The 20918-nt window shown below is 36.3% G+C and overlaps 1 protein-coding gene across 1 annotated transcript; it reads left to right on the plus strand.

Annotated features, from left to right (window-relative positions):
- Positions 1–15408: 15408 nt before the first annotated feature.
- Positions 15409–19585, plus strand: LOC120631415. The gene is made up of 2 exons (XM_039900988.1): positions 15409–16459; positions 19513–19585. Exons 1-2 carry the CDS (start codon positions 15515–15517, stop codon positions 19531–19533), a joined length of 966 nt encoding a protein of 321 aa, XP_039756922.1. The 5' UTR covers positions 15409–15514; the 3' UTR covers positions 19534–19585.
- The last annotated feature ends 1333 nt before the right edge of the window (positions 19586–20918 follow it).

Here is a 20918-nt window from a genome sequence, read left to right on the forward strand (position 1 = left end):
CTGCTTTTGGACACAATTTAATTGCATGCAATAATGGGTGAATGAGGGTTCTATATTTTGTTAATTCTGTGACAAACACTTATAATTTTGTAGGGATTCCAACAGTCTCCTTTCTCTGTTCTGAACGATCTCTTGCCAATTATATGTATACAAGCTGACGTACTATAACTTATTCCTAATCAACCATCCACCAACACTTATCAAAGTCAAAGCATAGAACAAGGGGCCCCCTTTAATTGATTGATGCGAGGGGCGCATTATTGGAAAAAGGCCCCGTTTACAATTCCACCTCCGTGTCCCCCGTGTTGATTTACGAGTCTGCCTCCACTGTGCTACCTGGCTTGTTTATCCGCGTTTAAATTCAATTTATATGCGACTCATAATAATATCTTTACTTACATTTCACACCTTCACGTCTTGATAAGAAACGTGGAGCTGAAGAGGTAGGTGGGAAGTTGGGGAATGAGGTAGGCGGATTTCTGTATGTTGAAAGTCTTCTATTGCCATCTTTAGGCCGAGACTTAAAAAATATATGTAGAGTATCAATAAACAATTAATAAATATATTACACGAAAATGTTAAAAATAAATATTAAGTTAAGAAAAATACTTATAAGGAACAGTCGTCTGTTTTAAATAATAGTTTTTTTTTTCAAATAAGTTTATTATCATTAAGAAAGGGCTTAATTAATGAGCCATCTAGCCCCAAAGTAAGCGTAGCTTGTGTTATGGGTACTAAGATGACTGATGAATAACATACATAAATACTTACAATATACACATAAACACCGAGACTCTGAAAAACATTCATTAAAACAAACATTCATTCATAACACATACATTTTCCATTTGTGGGAATCGAATCCACAGCCTTGGACTGACAAAGCAGGGTAGCTGAACAATGCGCCAATCGGCCGTCATTTATCTACGAGTATATCTGCTGAGTATTCCGCTTTACGTTACGCTTACGTTTCCGTTGTTTGGTGGGAGGGTTCGGCCGTGGCTAGTTACGACCCTGTCGACAAAGCTGTACCGCCGAGCGATTAAGCGTTCTGGTACGATACCGCTTCGAAACTGATTAGAGGTATAAGTTGAATTAATTGCAATGCCACAACATGTTAGCAGGTACCAATTTAGTTCACAGAGGTTGGTCTAAGATGGAAGCATACTAAACGTCGGGGTCAAGCAGTTTTATTACACCCGTACGCCTAACTCTAACGTACCACGTCTTCTCACTGACAAGAAAAAAATGAGAAACTATAACTTCCTAAATTGGCCCTGCCGTGACATCCTACTTGTAAAATTGTAATTTATTATTTTGTATATAATGTAATTAATATTATTGTTATTTTTAATATTTTAATTGTATCGAGTAACACAGTAACGCCACACAAATTAAGGTCACCTTAAATAAAGAATGTTTTCATTAAAACTAATAATTTATAAATAAAAAATATAAAAAAACCCCTGAGACGGCCGATTGGCGCAGTTTGGAGCGACCCTGCTTTCTGAGTCCAAGGCCGTGGGTTCGATTCCCACAACTGGAAAATGTTTGTGTGATGAGCATGAATGTTTTTCATTGTCTGGGTGTTTATATGTGTATTCTAAGTTTTTATGTATATTATTCATAAAAATATTCATCAGTCGTCTTAGTACCCTTAACACAAGCTACGCTTACTTTGGGGCTAGATGGCGATGTGTGTATTGTCATAGTATATTTATTTATTTAAAAAAAAAATAATAATAATAAGCTTAATATCGAAATATTATGCTTAATATTCTACTATATTATTCTATAAATGTTATTCGCCATTTTGTGGTGGCAGCCATTTTGGATTTGAAATTTGTCACAGTGATAATTTTCAACTTGTCAAGCCCTTTCATTCGATACCCATATTGAAGCGTTTGTAAATAAAATAGAATCTTATTTGTGTTGGCGGCCATTTTGGAGCAATTTTTATCAAACTGTACTAAGAACACTACCGACTATTACCTTTCAAAGAAAAATTAACAAATACAAAATCTGTTCATCCGTTCGGGAAATACGTTGCCACAGCAGACACGCACACACACACACGTCAAACTTATAACAACCCGGTGTTTGTTCAGTTTGGTCAGATTAAAATTTAAATTACCCTTATTAACTTAGTTAAATTGGTGGTTGGTTCTAAAAAGGTACTGCGTTTTTATTATCATCTAAAATATTAACGTCAAAAGTAGCTACAATCTACCCTGAAGGCTAGTAACTAATTTAACTTTTACCTTAACTTGCAAAGTATCTTGTTAGGTTAGGTTCACTGACGTTATCTTTGTTAGAAGATATTAATTATTTGTTCGTTATAATGAGCCAAACTGAAACACTATTTTATTATTTACTAATTTTTACTTATTAATAGTTTAGGGGCGCGTTTGGAACCCTCGTAGATTTAGTTTTAAGTTGACGAATTTAGTTATCGCCATCAACTCACTTTTATGTCATATTTTACATGCGCGACAAAACTGCCAAGTATGTGCCTATTTGATTTGAAATATTTGACTTTGACTTTACTAGTGACCTGCCCGGCTATGCACGGGTGCAATGTACGTAACATTGTTTGTAATTTTTTTTTGTTTTTCTGGAGTTTGAATGACACGCCTGCCACTCATCCTGCCCCCGCTTTTTATTTCTCTGATATCCTCAAATACATTAATTGTAAGTGTCGCTGTCAGTTTATTGCTATGATTCTATAGACAAGGGTGTATAGGACGTGCTGAGTGTAGTCGACGCTGACTTTTGGCATGAGTCGACGGCGACTTTGTCCCGGTTTAGCAAAGCCCGAGTAAACGAACGAACATAAATACCAATAGTTATTTATGTTCCTCTCAGAAATACCTCCTTTTTTGTCTCTTTCAATAGTCAGTATCATCATAACATTAACCTATTGACATCAAATGGTGGACACAGGTATCTTACCGGAAGTTCCAAAATCCACTGTTGCTAGTTTTGACTGGTTTAATGTGGTGTGTCCTTGTTGGGAGCCGACGAACGCTGCGTTTAACGGTGCGGGGTCGCCATTCAAGCACCTTGGGACCCAAATGTCCATTGGTTCTTCGGACCATAATGGTAAATGTATTTAATTTAAATATGAATAAATGTTTGCTAATATTTTTTTATAAATAATGTTTGCACTGACTTTGTTAATAATAATATAATAATATATAATTAATAATATTACAACGACCCTTTGTCCTTTATGAGTTAATTGTAAAGTACATACTAACTTTTATATTACAAAGAAACAAATTATGGCAGCCCCCAGAAAATTGTAAACAAAACAACTGGGCGATTTAATTTAACGTTAACAGCAATTCCGCAATTGTAATGGCGGGTTCTCACAGCGCGAGATCATGCGAACCGCTTCGTTAATTCATTTGGATGAGCCTGTTTGCGCTACATGCAGTAATGCATTATAAATCATGTCAAACATTAGTTGGGTGAGTTAAATGAAGCGTTGATAACATAATCTGCTTTTATGCTTACCGAAAAGGTTCCACTACCACTGTTTCAGTCCAGTTATTTGCGATATTTGTAAACAAAACGACAGCAGTTGTGGATCTAAACGCCGCTATGCAGCTTCTTGAAATAAGTAAAACTAAGGTTTTAGTTATACTCTTAAATATTTAAAAGAGATTGTTGCAAGCTTTTTCGCGGGTGAAAATCTTCTAAGTCTGTTATTTAATTAAAAGTTACCGATTATAACAATCACCTTAAAAGGGGCTGAGTTTTATACCGTTAGATTGACTAACTTAGGAATGAATTTGACCTTGCTGAGGGACTATACGGAGATTTAAAAATCGACTATTAGATTAATATAAACTAATGATTCCAAAGAGCTTGTTCTACGGGCATTCTCCGTGCATATTTCCGTGATTATTGTTACGTTATGCACATGTTCTCGAGTACAGATGTACGAAGGTTAAGATTGTTTATCGAAGTTTGATACGCTACACGTGCGCTGTTTGTGCACGTATGCTTTACAATTTATGAATGGCCACACTCTAATTCAAACTTTCTGGAGTCACAATCGTCTGATCGTCTTAAGACACATAACTGACACGTATCGCAATATTACGCACCGTGGGCAATCACTATAACAATTTCGGACGAGCCCTCGGGCAAAAATTTCTCAAGGAATATCAGGCCCCGGTTGAGATTTCATTTTCCGAATATAAATTTAAGATTTTCAAGCTCATTACTCTCATCGGTGATTTAAAAAAGGTCCGACTGAAATCACTGTACGACGGTTTTCTTTTGTGCGTAGCGCGCTACGGCGTAGAGTTAACGTAGCATTCGGATCTTTATTCGTTTCACCCGCTTTTAAAAGTTATTAAAGAACGCGTATGTTTTCTGGTATTGAAATGTACCTTTTGGCCCTGATCAAGTCATTCGTGATGGCTAGGATGTGCGTGCGTGCGTGCAAGCGTTCGTACGTTCGTCTCAGTGTGTATCTGTTTGTTTGTCTGTGGCGTCGTATTACCCTAGCGGATGAACCGATTTTTATTTAGTTTTTTTTTTCAGTAATCTTAACTATATTTGATGCAAATCGCTCTAAGATGGCTGCCGCCACTAAATGGCGGATTATATATTCGTTCACACCTACCTAATTATGGGATTTAAATTTCTTTTTCTTTATTTTTTTCTATTAAGGTCAAATCTGACCTTGGATTTGCGTGCGTTACATGGGGTAAAAATAATTACCAATAAATTGATAATGACTATTATAATTACGATAGATTAGAGAGACCTATGAGGCCCAAATTAGCCATGGAATTTATTCCTCAATATCACTATTTTGTACACCGTGAAAAATTTTCAACGGATAGTTGCAATCAAGTAATTAACGATCGACAGCACAGTTTTAAATTATTGTTTTTATTCGACAATGTCTTACAAATCTATAAGATAATTGCAATTGTATGCAGTATTATTTTTTAATATACATTTTACTTTCTTTAAAACCCCAGATAACCTTAAGAGTTCGAAATTAAATTCGTCGAGGGCGTGAAAAGGGACCTTGTTTATCGATCATAGTCACAGTTTAGTAATAATACAGTGGTGTAATAGTGACTATAAACTTTTTAGCCCCGCGTCTTATTTAATGAAAGTCAACTTTACACAATATTATTACTAATTTATTATAACATTATATATACATACCCATAATGTATACTTGCATTTTTATTATTATAAAAATGTAGTTTACGTCAATAACAAACTTAAACCAAAGAAAGGTAAATAAACACTATAAAAGGTTCTATATCTAGATTATTTTTTAATATAGAAGATTCTGCTCTATTGTCGATTCTGCAAAAATAAACAACGCGACAGTTATTATATAATAAGCGATACTACGTAGTTTACACGCATGGGCCGCCTAAGCGCTTAGTGTTTATTCATAATAGAGAAGCTCCTTTGATGATATCTTAAAATTAACACAGTTGTTACACGGTACCAAGTACAACTAGCAGACGTGTGTCGTTACGAAAATTGTAGCACATGGTCGCGTGTGTAACGTGAAGTCATACTTTAAAGTGGCAACTTACTTACTTCAAATTCAAAAAATTCAAAATACATTTATTTCAAGTAGGCCTAATATAAGCACTTTTGGAACCTAAAGTCTTTCGGTTTGTAGTGACTCTATCACCGGTTCGGAAGGCAGATCCTACCGAGAAGAAGGCGGCGAGACCCTCAACAATTGCTCTTTTTCAACATCAACTGTTTACATCTTTCATTTTAACATAGGTAAATTTTTCTATCTTATGATATTAGATGAAAGCGGAGCCGGATGCTTCCAAGTAGCCGTGTCATTAAGAAATTCATCAATTGTAAAGTAACTTCGCTGTGATAAAGGTTTTATTACATATTCTTTAACTTATGCATTCGTAGGTCCAACATGACCTTGAAATACCGAATCCCATAAATGACTTCTGTACCTTTCGCAGACGATATGCAGATGACACTAATTTATAACCATTTCTTGTAAATCGAATGTTTATACCCACTTTTTGTTTATATAGACTAACATATTGTCTTACAAATACTATATTATTATAAATATTGTTAAGCTACAGTTAGTACCTATACCTATTTCTTTAAACTTCTCACGGCGGGATTCGCGTGATTTAAGTTTATATATTGATCGTACAGCTCTTTTCTGTAATATAAATATAGTTTCGATGTCATCAGCTTTGCCCCATAACAAAAGTCTCTGCGTAGTTGGTGCAAGGACATTCGTTTCCCAACTACATGATTCTTAAACCCGAATCTTAAATCTTGATGCTTCCCCCTCTTTTAATACATCACGACTGGCATACTTATTTTGGTAGTCCTCTAACAGTATTTTATTGCAATAACACCTTTACGCCACTGGTAACAAAGCGGTAGTGAGGTTTGGCGGAATGGTAATTTGGTATTGTGAAAATGTCTAAAAGTGGTCCTTTGTAGGCAGGTGTAAAAAATGCCGAATTTTGTGGTAGCTTTAATGAAACGTGTTCGAAAAAAAATATTTCATTTAAATTTTATATGTCACGCATTGGTGTTAAAGTATTTTAACTTTACAATGGCGCTTTATGATGGAAAAATAAATATTAGACTGGCTGTACGTACGTTACGTCCTTACGTACTTTTGGTACGAAATCATATGGTAAACACTGACGTCGGTTCTTTTACAGTTTTCAGTGACGGACCAAGACGTTGGCCCACCCGATAGTAAGAAAACTTTGCCTATAAACAGAGCAAAACGGTACCACGACCATTTGAGTTTCAGATTTTTATTTCACTTTTGACGACCTTTCTGATGCAGTGGTGAGCGCTTTTATTAGGAAAATTAAACTTATTTGCTATACTCCGCGTACAGCAGGAGAATCTGTATGGTGTAATTTATAATTTCTTAAATCCTTATACTCCACACCAAACAGATCTTCGGTAATGTACCCTCTACGCACGTTTCGCTGTGAAAGTCACAACATTTTGTTGTTAAGTCACAACAAAATATTGTGTTAAGTCACAACAAAATATTGTGTTGTGACTTAACAATTATTCATTGTAAAGGCAACATCTCCTAAGGATGCTACGGTTTCGGGGCGAAATGTGCTTAGAGGACACATTGCTAAAGATTTGTTTGGTGTGGAGTATAATGATTGAAGAAATTATAAATTACACCATACAGATTCTCCTGCTTTTCGCGGACTATATCAAATTAAGCTTAATTTTCCTAACATACCATGGATTTAGAGCGCTTTTAATTTATAAGTGGGACGTCTTTGGTTCGATCCCCGTCGGAGGGTAATTTGTTAATTTATAATTTTTCAATTGTCTGGTGAGAGGCTTTGGTCGCGGCTATTTAATTGCTTTACCGACATAGACAGGCCGCCAAGCGATTGGGCGTTCTGGTACATTACCGCGTAGAAAAACTGCGAGAGGTTATGGATTCGCCATACCCCTTATTGGTTAACAAATTTATTCATTGTTAAATAAGTGATAATCTAAGAAGGTAGCGATCATCACTTATTTAACATTTTGGTAGCGAGGTAGCGATCAGCATCATCACTTATCACCTTGTGACATATCTAAGAGCTAACTTTTAGTGGAATAAAATAAATAACAAACCCAATCAGCCATCGAATCTCGAACACATTTAATCCCACTTTATATTGTGGACGTTCTAACAACAAAATAATATTTACCCTTATAATATTTATGTTATGTTCTTTTCACCGTTGCTCCAATTTTCTAAGCGGATAAATAATACCCAACGCTGACAGGCGACTGATGGACAGACCCCAAATGTATTTATGAAGGCTTTCGGTTTGTTTTCAGAAATATTCTAGAATAATATTTTGCTACATTTGGATGTTTTACGCAATTTGTTTACAACACGCGATTTATTGAGTTAATGGGGGAACAATTTTGCGTACGATTTTATACTTGTTTGATTTATCTTCAGCTTATGGTTATCACTACACTAGGCCACGTGTCTTATAGAAGAGATGGTTTAAGAGTCTGTCATAATATTATGTCGATCATATTACCGTAATCTGATATTTGTTCATTATAATTATATTTATATTTGTAATTATAGTTATTTTGTATTTAACATTATTTTAGTAATTTATATTTTACGTGTACTTTTTTTCGATGCAGCCTTTATTATGTACCATTGACCGATATCACGATTATATACGAGTATGTCTTACTCACATTCGAGGGAAGCTGAGAGAAACGTCTATTGTAGAGATAAGCCTATTCCTTTGTGCTTTTTAATAATATGTGGTTTTATCATGTTTTGTACAAGAAACTATCACAACCGTTTTCTTTAAAACTTAGTCAAGGATCATCTTCATCATGAACTTATTAGCGGCCCGCTACAGGGCACATGTCGTCTCTCTCAGAATGACAGAGGCTAGGGGCGTTTAAAACATTATGTACTTAAAGTATTTTCTACACTGGCATGCAGGATTCCTCCCCATATACATCATAAATATTTAAAAATCACGGATTAATTATATCAATTGCAAATACTCCTCTGTAATTATACTTTTTCTTTTTTTTTTGTTATTGGAGCATCGACAACTTCATGTTTCATTAACAATCCCCATATTCGGACCATTGTCTTTCTACCCTAACAAGTTCACCTATTTAAAATGTTCACGTGCTCTCTCTTTTCTTAACAAAAATGTCATCTATTTACTTGGTTATTGTAATTGTGTGAACTGTATTCAGGGAGTTCTGAAATAATATTAATTAATTTATTTATCTACCGGTAATCCTAGAGCGGGCAGTTACCTTGGCCAACGAATTAATTTGGCCATCCAAAGGGGCAATGCTGCCAGCATCTTAGGAACTGTGCCTCGCTGCGGTGGTTTCGAGGACGTTTTAGATTTCATTTAGTTTTAAATAGTTTATTTTATGTTATATTTATAAAACAGTTCTAAAATAATATAGAAAAACCTGATAATCACTAATTAATCAAATAAAAAAAATCTGTTCAACCGTTCGAGAATTACGATGCCCCATAGACACACACCTCGCCATCCCCCTTTTTTGCTTCGGGGGTAATAAAAGTATCCTCTTCCCGCGGATGTCGTACGAGGCTACTAAGGGAATATATAGGTATGTAGTAGCACTGAGGAAGCTATATATATATATTGGAATATATATATATATATAGCTTCCTCAGTGCTACTACTGCCATCTACGACGATCACCAACCATTCTGCTCAGCGTGATGATTATGAGTAAAGCCTCCCATTGGGGGAGGTTGACTATTCATAATTATACTCATAGTACGGCCGTAGACGTTCAAAAATGAAACGCATCTGTGAGCCGTTGCTAACAAAGGGAAAATTGACGAAAAAATGGCCGCCCGTATTCAAAGGCGGACAAGAGAAACAAAACGGGACCGTTTGGGAGGTATAACGAAATTGCGAAACCATGAATGCTTAATGCTCACAGGGCCCGGGGATTAATTTGACGGTGTTTTCCCATCGGGCCCCGGAGACGGGTTGCATCGGCTTTGGAACTTAATACGCTGCGCGCCCACCGGCTATGTCTCTGCAATGTGACTAGACCCTCTGGCTACAGGGTCTGAACGGAGTTTCAACTAGTAAGGAATAATACTCTCTCAAACTGTAAACTCCAAAAGGAGCTATACATTTTTTTAAAGGTTAAATAACTTCAATAAAATCATTATGTAACGAAAATTTCGTACCGGTCCTTGTAAAGTGTACAAAGTTCAAAATTAATCCGTCGTTTTAAAAAGGACGAAAGATTCCGTTAAATACCTACATTCCAAGCTAATTGAAGCGATTAAAAAAGCAGTGATTTAATGCATTTACTTACTAGCAGCTGCCGTGACTTCGGCGAGATTGAACAATTACTCCGGAACAATTACTCCTCAATAGTAGCGTGTGAACAGATGACCAAAATTTTTCTTCAAAAATATTTTTATTCATTTCTTTTCAAATCAGACGGTAGACGGTCAGCTTTACTTAACTTAATACTGACATTGTAGCTATAGGCGTAGATTCCCATAGGGAGCTGGGACGTATCGATTTCATAACGTAATAGGATTATGTGATGCAGATTTGTGGTCACATTACTTTGTTCTTGCTTGTTATATTGGGCCGATGTTCTCTTCACCTGGGACTGGTGACAAAGTAATTAGTGGCACTACTAAAATGGAAAACCCGGCTAAGCACACCGAGGATTTTGTTTCAATGCAAATAATTCATATGAGTAAGATCTAATAACAAAAAACTTAAATAAACACGTTTTTTGTATGGGGACCTATATTTTTTATTTTTACCCTCTATCTATTGCGGTTTATGAGATATCGATGACAGACAGACGGGCAAATTGACGTACGTGTACAGACAGAGATTGTGTGTTTTGGAGGTGCGATGGAAGGATAAATGGAAAATTATAACTCCTCAGGGCTAAATCGAAAGGGGTACCAAGCCGTTTGGTTATTAAGGTTGGCTTTTACAATAATAAAAAACTTTTGTTCTACAATTTGTTTCCTTGCTTTTAAGGACATCCGTTACAGTTCTCACCAAAAATCTCCTATATTCATACGCGCACGCACATACGTGATAACGATTTAAAGTGAACACAATTAGTTAGGGTTGTCAATTATTTTTCTTTATGTTACTTTTTTATGGAAACTAAAATTATCTAAATAACTCTGAATCGATTATTATTTTTTGGGTGGCTGGCTGAAATTCGTACCCGAAACTAGTCCACCAAAACTCCTAAAGAGGGTTTTCATCAGACAGGCAGTCAGTTGAACATAATAAAACAAAACCAGAACAACAGAAGTTTTCAAATTTAAAAAAAAAATGTTATACCAGACCACCGTGACATGGAATAAAGGCAAAAAAAGAAGGCTCTGAACCGAGCATTAGTAATATTTTTCACGTGTACAACTTGTTTATTTTCTAAATGAAATTCTAGAATTGGCTTTCCTTAACTTTCTTTTTTTTATATAATTGACGGACCAAGCCTATTGCCCACCTCTTGGTTAGTTAAAAACCGCGGCGTATCAACAGAGCAACACTTCGGAGTGCATGCAAGAAATCCATCAACCCGAAAATATAAAATATTAAATATTAAGCCTCATGATGAGTCATGTGCCTATAACTACTCCTGAATCCACGCCCTGCTGCTCGGCAGCAAACACAAGCATTGCGGTAGTATTTTCCCGGACAAGCTCTGCCAACAAAAAGCTCTACTCATACTAAAGTAGGGCAGGGACAACTTTTCGAAATGCCTATAGAAAGTATTGCTTTAAAAAAACATATTTATCAGTAATTTTAGTACCCATAACACAAGCTACGCTTACTTTGGGGCTAGATTGCGATGTATTGTATTTTGATAATATTAAAATATATTTTATTAACGTGTAACAGAATTACAAAATAATATTGAAGGATGCATAAGTATGTTTCATAAGGAATCACCCTGTAAAAATATTAAATCAAAAGAAGCAAATTTTTGTTTTTCCATACAAACGAATTCAAAACATTCTAAGTGTTTACCTGTGAGAACCCTACTGAAGATCCTATCTAAAAAAGATTTTAAAAAACTATTAGATTTTCGGGGTCATAGATATGTCCCAGAGACAGTACATAGTGTACCTGTAAAGCCGGTGAAGTATTATTTCGGTTTACATTTACACGTTGCTTTTATATATAATGTGGCAAAACCTCACAGTATATATTTAATTATGAATTGAGTCACATACTTTTCCATTTCTATTTAAATAAAAATAATTTTCTTTTTTTACCAATGTAAAATTTTCCTTATTTCTGTTTACTTATATGCCATATTTATGAGGCATTTTTGGCAGGAGCCACAACCTTTCAAGACTTTTAATAATTAGGTATTAAATTATAAGTTACTCTGTATTCAAGTCTGTGTTGTTCTTATAAATAAACATATGCTATTCTATTCTTTTCTAACTATCTGATCAACAAATACATTAAATAACCTACATCGTTAACCTTAATTGGAAAGTGGAGTTTCCCTTAATATTATTGCTGAAAGAAAGCATTATACAAGCATAAAGTTCAGTAAGTCCAATTAAAATAATTTCAATGCATCGCATAAAAGCGCAGAGCATGAGTGCTGTATTTTGAGTATTAGTTGATTGCAGACTTTTTCCATTGGTTGATCGGATCTGAAAGTGCATTGATTCTATTCTTACGACTTAAGTACCTTTAGAAACCGAGCCAGTATCCGTGTAACGGTTCGATTTGTATAGCATTTATATAAATTCAAACTAATGATTGGTTTCACAAATGTCTTTTTGTACTTTGGATTTTTGTAAAAGTATATAGAAACTGCAATATGTCCTGCTGAAGACACTATAAGTCTGATATATTATTATCATATCAACCCATTACAATCCCACTATCAGTGGCGTGCACTTCATACATGCACAAAAGCGCTGCCTACCCCTTGTTTTGGCGTGGTGGAAAAGCCTTATTGCTACCTCTGACCCTTGGGCAGGACGGAGGTTATGTGAGACTCCCCCCTCTAAAGGGGTATACCCAAACTATAAACCACCACGGCATGTCCCTCTTGTTGGCTTTGTTAGACGCCCGGGGGATGTCGCGTAGAAACCGATTAGGGGTATGGTTTAAATATAACTGACATACTCTTTGACTTTTAGTGGATTAAAAGAAAAAAAAAAAGGGCAAGTCTATAGTGGCCTTATATTTAGATTTTTTTTATTTCCACTTGCTAGGGATAAATGTCCCTCGAGTGGTATATCTTTATACGGAACTGTCAATCGAGTCTCTATTTAAAGGGTTCTTTTTCCCCAAAGATGAATGTGTTACCTACCCACGCGTTACGTAAGTGTAGGTGGGTAATAAAGTGGGAATGAAAGAAAAATACGCACGGGACGTGCCTTCAGGAGACCGAAGGTGGGGCGACGAGTTTGGGAAGTGTTGTGGGTAAAACAGATTATTGCTTTTCGAATGGGCGTAATTCCGTGAAATTTAAGTACGTATATAAAGGGCCGTTGTGCAACGTTACTTTAAGATTGTTTATAATATTAGTTTCCGTTTGCTACTCGTCTACTTGAGCTTCAGAATAAAGCACAAACAGATAAAATAAATTTGAAGGTGTTAATAAAAATATAAACGAGTACGTTAACCTTGCGTGTTCCACGCGACTTCGTTCGCGTACAAGTTTCTAACAACTTCCTTCAAACTTTCTTTCGAGACTTTTTTTTTTGATTTCCTTGGTTTAAGAACATCGTCAGGAAACCTGCATGCCTGCATTTATTATGTAGAATTATATTATTTTTTTGCGTGGTTCCTAAATTGGGATAACAAAAGCTCCAAAAAAAAAATAAAAATTGAGTGTTATTTCTTGAGTTTAGCGCATTCTAACAAATTTACTTTAAAACACTACTTAATCCCTCTATTTTAAAAGCAACCCACCAGTGACGCAAGCAAGAAAAGCAAGACCACTGAAGCCTTTTTTTACCATTTTAATTGACTGGCCTTTTACCAATTTTCATCGATGTAACTTCAAAAACAGCCGGACTTAATAGCCACTTTCGCCTCCTTAAGAATAAATAAAAAAAAGATATATAGCATAAATAACTCATCAAGAATCTACTATCTGACTGGTAATTCCAGAGTTCGCGTTCAAATAAACGCAGAAAAACTTACTCCACTGCTTTAATACTATTGACGATAGATAGATTACAGATATAGATAGATAACCATCATCATTAGCTGTTAGGGCCCTAGTCCACCACGCTGGCCCAGTGCTTATTGGTGGAATTCACACACCTTTGAGAACTTTATGGAGAACTTTCAGGTGTGCAGGTTTCCTCACGATGATTTCTTCAACGTTGAAGCAAGTGATTTTTAATTGATTAAAACGCACATAACTTAGAAATGTTAGTGGTGCGTGCTGGGGTTCGAACTCGTCCCCCCCGTAAGTCAAGTCGAAGTCCTGCCCACTAGGCTAATAGAGAGATATTGTTCTTAAATTACAAATCGACAATTGAGCCACCAAACAAGAAGAAATTGATACACAGGCAATAAAGAATAAATGAATTGTTTTCCTATTTTTGAAACGCAAAGCGTAAATTATCTTAACCTTAAAAAAAAAACAAGGGCGTTCTAATTCAGTCGCTGAAATACGTAAAGTACATAAATACAGGCGAATAATCTATCCGGGTGGAAATGAAATTTTTCCCCGAAGGAAAATCATTATCTTGTAATGCCACGAAGTGTATGACCGGGGAGAGGTATGAAAGGATGAAATAGGGCGCAATGAGTGTTGGAGTTTTGTGGTTCGGTACAAAAGTTTTCTTTTTATTTATTCTCAACCTTTTTTACAGGTTTTCATTTAACTCGCTTCGTACTACGGATGTCTTCTGTTCTTTTGTAGTTCATGTTAGAAGCACATGTTTGTATACGATTAAGCTGAGGCTCACAAGAAGGTTCAGAGTAACTCAGCGAGCGATGGAAAGAACTATGTTAGAAGGTATGTACTATGTACTTGATCAAATGGGGATCAGAAATGAGCAGATCCGTAGAAGAACTAGAGTTACCGACATAGCTCAACAAGTTTCGAGGTGGCCCCGCACCGGTAAACACAGCGTTTGTCGACCACCAATTAAGTTGATATAGGTTGAAATGATGATTAAACTGACATTAAACTAATGCCAGTCCCGTCCCGGTAAGCCCAGTGGGTAGGACTTTGACCTCACTTTCTGCGGGCCGAGTTCGAATCCCAGCACGCACCTCTAAATTTTCTAAATTATGTGGGTTTTAAGCAATTAAAATATGACTTGCTTCAACGGTGAATAAATCATCGTGAGGAAACCTGCATGCCTGAGAGTTCTCCATAATGTTCTCAAAGGCTTGTGGAGTTCAACAATCCGCACTGGGTCAGCGTGGTGGACTACGGCATTAACCCCTTCTTATTGAGGGAGGAGACCCGTGCCTTGTAGTTGGACGGTAACAGATTGGATTTGATGGTAATGATTAGACTACATCTACGCCTCAGTTTGATGGACACGGAGCAACACTTTGCAGGATTTGTTTCTCGATGCCCTGCCAAGTTTTGCTCTGTTTATAGACGATGGTTTTCAAATTACCATCAGGTGAGCTATCTCTATGGTCAATGAATTATTAATTAGATAAAAAAGCGCGTGTGCACTTATGTACATGCGCTAGAAGTTAAACTTCTTTGGCGTAACAAGATAAAAATCTGATTAAAATTATTCTGCGTTTAAAAGGTATTACAGTAAAAGTTTTATTACAACGCATTATCTAGATATCTCATTATCGGACACCCAAGTGTGAGGGTGGGTTAATAATAAATATTGTATGAGGTGCATAGTTATAAGAATAAAGTCAGTACATGCCTAACGCTGGTGTATCATTGACACGTCCTTACATGGCGCAGTCGGGAAATTAACATTAAAGTAGAAAACTCTGGAAACATGGAAAGTATATTGACGCCGCCGTCTTCGTTTTGTTTTGACAAAAATGCATCGGACGCAAATAACATTCATGACAAATGGATCAAGTGGAAAAGAAGTTATGAAATATACAGTAAAGCGTGTGAAATAAATAAAAAATCATTGGAAATACAGGTGAACATTTTATTGCACGTGGTGGGTGAGCAGTGTCGAGAAATTTTAGATCAACTGCCAGAGAAATGCACGACTGTTGAAAACATATGGAAAAAGTTGGATGAACAATTCAAAACAAAAAGAAACGTAACGGTTGAACGTCATAGATTTTTTATTCGTGATCAACGTGACAACGAAACTATCGAGCAGTATGTGTTTGAGTTGGGAAAATTAGCTCAAAATTGTGAGTTTCGTGATTTGCACGACGAACTGATCAAAGATCGGCTGGTGTGTGGCGTTTCAAGTGCAGCCATTCGTGAACGGTTATTAAGAGAGGATGACCTGTCACTAAAAAAGGCGATGGATATTTGCCGTGCTGCCGTGGCATCCCGGACCTATTCGGAGAAGATTAAGCCTGAAAGAGAAGATATGCATAATGTTCATCAAGTAAAACAAATGCAAAATCACGTTGCACTTGTAAAGTCGAAGATATCATCGTCACGAGGACAAATAAGAAGCCAGGTACCCGACGACGCAGCGAAGTTCGAGCGATGGAGTGGAGGGCGCGGCGATCGCGCGGAGTCGCGTTGCCAGCGCGCTGTTGGGCCGCGCGAGCGCCCCCTGCCGACCAGAGGCCGTGGCGCGAGCCAGTGGCGTTCGGTTGCGGGTTCGAATAATCAGTGTAGTTATTGTGGAATAGTGCATAAAAAGTTTGAGTGCCCAGCCTATGGCCAAAAGTGTGCGCGGTGTTTAAGGATGAATCATTTTGCCCGAGTTTGTGGGGTGAATTATATTGAGGACTCTGATGATAAGGTAATATATTCATTAAATAACAGTGATTGGAATCTTAGCTTAAATATTTGTGGCACGTTGATTAAATTTAAATTAGATACGGGGGCAGATGTTAATGTTTTACCGTTATATTATCTGAAAAAATTGCAAATACCACAGGATTGTTTATTAAAAACACACACGAGATTAAATGGGTATTCTGGTGCAAGCATATGCGTCGTAGGGAAGATATATTTAAATGTGATTTATAAAGTAAAGAATTATATGCTCGAATTTAAGATAGCTGATGTTCAGTCTGTACCGATATTAGGACGTTATGCTTGCACAGAACTAGACGTAGTGAGACGTGTCATGTCGATACAAACCGTTGATTGCAAACCGGATATTGTAACGAATTTTAAAGATGTGTTTCAAGGAATAGGGTGCTTACCGGGTCAATATAAAATACATTTAAAGGAGGGATCTATTCCTGTGGTGCATGCACCTAGAAAATTACCGTTTGCTTTAAAGGAGGATGTGAGGAAAAAGTTAGAGGAAATGCAAACTAAGAAAATTATTGCTAAGGTTGAAGGGCCGTCGGACTGGGTTAGCAGTATTACTGTGGTTAAAAAACCTAATGGCGATCTGCGTATATGCTTAGATCCCAAGGAACTAAATATGGTTATTAAACGGGAACATTTTAGACTGCCGACTTTGGATGAAATTCTATCGAGACTATCAGGGGCTAGGTATTTTAGTACGCTAGATGCTTCTTCAGGATTTTGGAATATCTCCTTAGATGCACAGAGTAGTTTGTACTGCACATTCAACACTCCTTTTGGTAGATACAAGTTCTTGCGAATGCCTTATGGAATTTGTTCAGCGTCAGAAGTCTTTCATAAAAAAATGATAGAAAATTTTGATGACATAGAAGGAGTGTGCATGTATATCGATGACTTGCTAATTTATGGTAGAAATAAAGAAGAACATGATGAAAGGTTAAGAAGAGTGTTAGAAAGATGTAGGAAAATTAATTTAAAATTAAATGAAAAGAAATGTAAGTTTGGTTTGGAAGAAATAAAATATTTAGGACACAGGATAACAAAAAATGGCCTGTATCCTGATGACAGTCATATCAGGGCGATTACAAAAATGCCGATCCCTAATGATAAAAAGGATGTGGAAAGATTTTTAGGTTTAGTTAATTACATAGGTAATTTTATTCCTAATCTATCGGATAAGGTACTTCCATTACGAGAGTTATTAAGAAAAGAAACTGATTGGCACTGGAACGAAAGGCATGAGAAATGTTTTCGGGATATTAAGCATTGTTTGACTAGTCGCCCTGTGTTACAATATTATGATGTCAATAAACCAATAGTTATATCAGTAGATGCGAGTAAGAGTGGCTTGGGTGCGTGCTTGATGCAAAATAATTTACCGGTATGTTATGCGTCCAAGGCGCTAACTAAGGCTGAACAGAGATATGCACAAATTGAGAAAGAACTGTTTGCGTGTGTGTTTGCATGCGAGAAGTTTTATGCGTACATTTATGGGAAAACGAATGTTATTATTGAAACCGATCATAAGCCACTCATAAGTATAATAAAGAAACCAATTACAGATGCTCCTGGGCGTTTACAAAGAATGTTGTTACGCTTGCAACGCTATACATTTAAGTTAGTCTACAAGCCTGGCAAGCACCTTTATATTGCCGACGCATTATCGCGCGCTTATGAACCTGCCGAGACCGTTCACTCGAGTCAAGACAGTCTTTATGACGAGGTGTGTGCCGTCACGCGGGATGCGGCATCGGCGCTTACGCAATATTTTGAAAACGCACAGTTTGCTGCGTTACAAAAATCCACTGAGAATGATAGTGAATTAAAACAGCTGTCAAAGTACATTAAAAAGGGTTGGCCGGTCGAAAAAAATGCTGTGTTGGATATAGTGAAACCATATTGGCAATATAAGGAGGATTTGTCGTTTGCTTATGGTCTTATTTGGAAAAATGAAAGGGTTGTGGTACCCAAATCATTACGAAAAGAAATGTTAAGTAGAGTACATATTGGTCATATGGGGTTGGAAAAAACTAAGTTAAGGGCTAGAGAAACGATATTTTGGCCAGGCATTAATAATGACATAGTAAATGTAATAAATGATTGTGATGTTTGTCTCGCGCATAAGAAATTGAATCAAAAAGAAAAATTACAGCCTCATGAAATTCCAGATAGTCCGTGGGTTAAAGTTGGCACTGACCTGTTCCAACTAAAGGGTGTCAATTATTTAATTATAGTAGATTACTATAGTAAATTTTTTGAAATAGTGGAACTACAGTATACTGATTCTATGCATATAATAACATGTTTAAAAAATATTTTTTGCCATTATGGAATTCCAACTGTGGTGATTTCAGATTGCGGGCCCCAATATAACTCAACTTTCTTTAAAGAGTTTGCTATGGAATGGGGATTCAAACATGTAACTTCCTCGCCTCACTATCCACAATCGAACGGACAAGTAGAACGTACTATTCAGACGGTAAAAAATATAATGATTAAAACTAAAGAAACGGGGTCTGATTACCGTTTAGCTATATTGGAATATTTAAATACACCATTATCGTTAGAGTTACCTTCGCCGGCAGAGTTACTACAGAGTAGGAAGTTAAGAAGCATTTTGCCCATATCAAAAAAATTGTTAAAGCCAAAAGTACACGAAAACATAAGACATAAATTATTAACTAGACAGGACGAACAAAAATTTTATTATGATCGGAATGCTAAAAACTTAAAAAAATTAATTGTAGGACAAAAAGTAAGGATTTATGATTTAAATATTAAAAGATGGATACCAGGTACAATAACCCGCGTTTTGAATAATAGATCGTATGAAGTTACAAATTCAAAAGGCAAAAAATTAGTTCGTAACAGGCGACATATTACGGTAGATAGGCCGGAAAGACAAGACACGCTTCACTATGGGTTTGAGTATGACGATATAGGCTTAAATACAGATGTTAACGTAGAACCTTACCAAACTCAAAATATGCGTACAGGTACGATAGAGAATAATTATGTGTCTCGTTCTGGCAGGACAGTGAGGCCTCCGGATAGATGGGGGTTTACGTAACTACCAGTCTGGCTCGGAATAAGGAGCTTTACGGCGAAAATGTGCATAATATAATAGTTAAGAAAAATATTATTATGTATGTGGTAAATTTGATATAAGTTCAATATTGAGTTTAAATTCATGGATAAAAAATAAGGTTATTGATGTAATAAGGTTAATGTGTTTATTGATTTTGTATTTTTACACTAGAATTTTGCTGAAAAAATTAGTATGTAATGTAAATTTGTCTTTAAAATCTTTACGATTTAATTAATCTCAAATGCATTTTGTGATGAAATGATTATTTGATTGATTTGTAATTTAATTAATTTTGGAAAGAGGAAGGTGAGAGTGATTGTTAATTTTTAGTTTATTTTTAAGGGGAATGATGTGAGGGTGGGTTAATAATAAATATTGTATGAGGTGCATAGTTATAAGAATAAAGTCAGTACATGCCTAACGCTGGTGTATCATTGACACGTCCTTACACCAAGTTTCACTCAACATTATAATTTGAGGTTTTTGTACAATTGAGTCAATGAAATCATCGGAATGAGCCCGCAGACTTTGACAATTGAAAGTGCACACTGTCAAAACTTTTTTTGAAAAACTAAAATGTTGACTATAGCTGAGGGTTTAGTTTTTTAGTGACGTTGTGCGCGCATAATAAGAATTTACTCTAAACATTTTTCCCTAACGCGCCAAAAGAAGTATAACTTTAAAGAAAAATAAGCTATGCCATTCTAGTAACTTTAATATTATGCCCAGTGAAATGTTCCTGAAAATAAGATCGTTAAACTTCACGTTTTCGAGTTACCGCAGACTGCGAGCGATCTCTGAAAAAGAGCAAGCAGGATCAACGCGGTATAATACGCCCGCGTCTCCACAACCGCGTTCATTATTTGTAAAGAATATTTTATGCAACGCAAACAACGTGAATGTCTGCTCTCTACTTTGTATCCACTTTGCTTTGCTACGGGTAAATGTCTATTCAGACATATCAGGATAAGTGCTCTGACAGTGTACGGTCAGGGACGGAGCGAAAATTGCTTATGGTACATAGTTGAATAACGCGTTGAAACTTGTACTTACACAAATCTATATTTCAATACGTGAAGCAAAAACTAAGTGCGCGGACTTTATTATTACTATTATAACTCTTTATTTGTACACCACATGAAGTAAAAGAATTATACAAGAAAAATAGAAGCAAAATACAAAAGGCGGCCTTATCGCTTATTAGCGATCTCTGCCAGGCAACCTTAGAATTAGGTGGAAAAAAAGGAGAACAAACCGCAGGTGCTACAAAATACCCGGCTAAGTTTATTGTGGGCTTCTTCTCAGTCCAGGACGTTTGGAACCCTCGTAGCTTCAGTTTCAAGTTTACAAA

This window comes from Pararge aegeria, chromosome 18 (genome assembly GCF_905163445.1).
Source record: "Pararge aegeria chromosome 18, ilParAegt1.1, whole genome shotgun sequence".
Lineage (NCBI taxonomy): Eukaryota > Metazoa > Arthropoda > Insecta > Lepidoptera > Nymphalidae > Pararge > Pararge aegeria.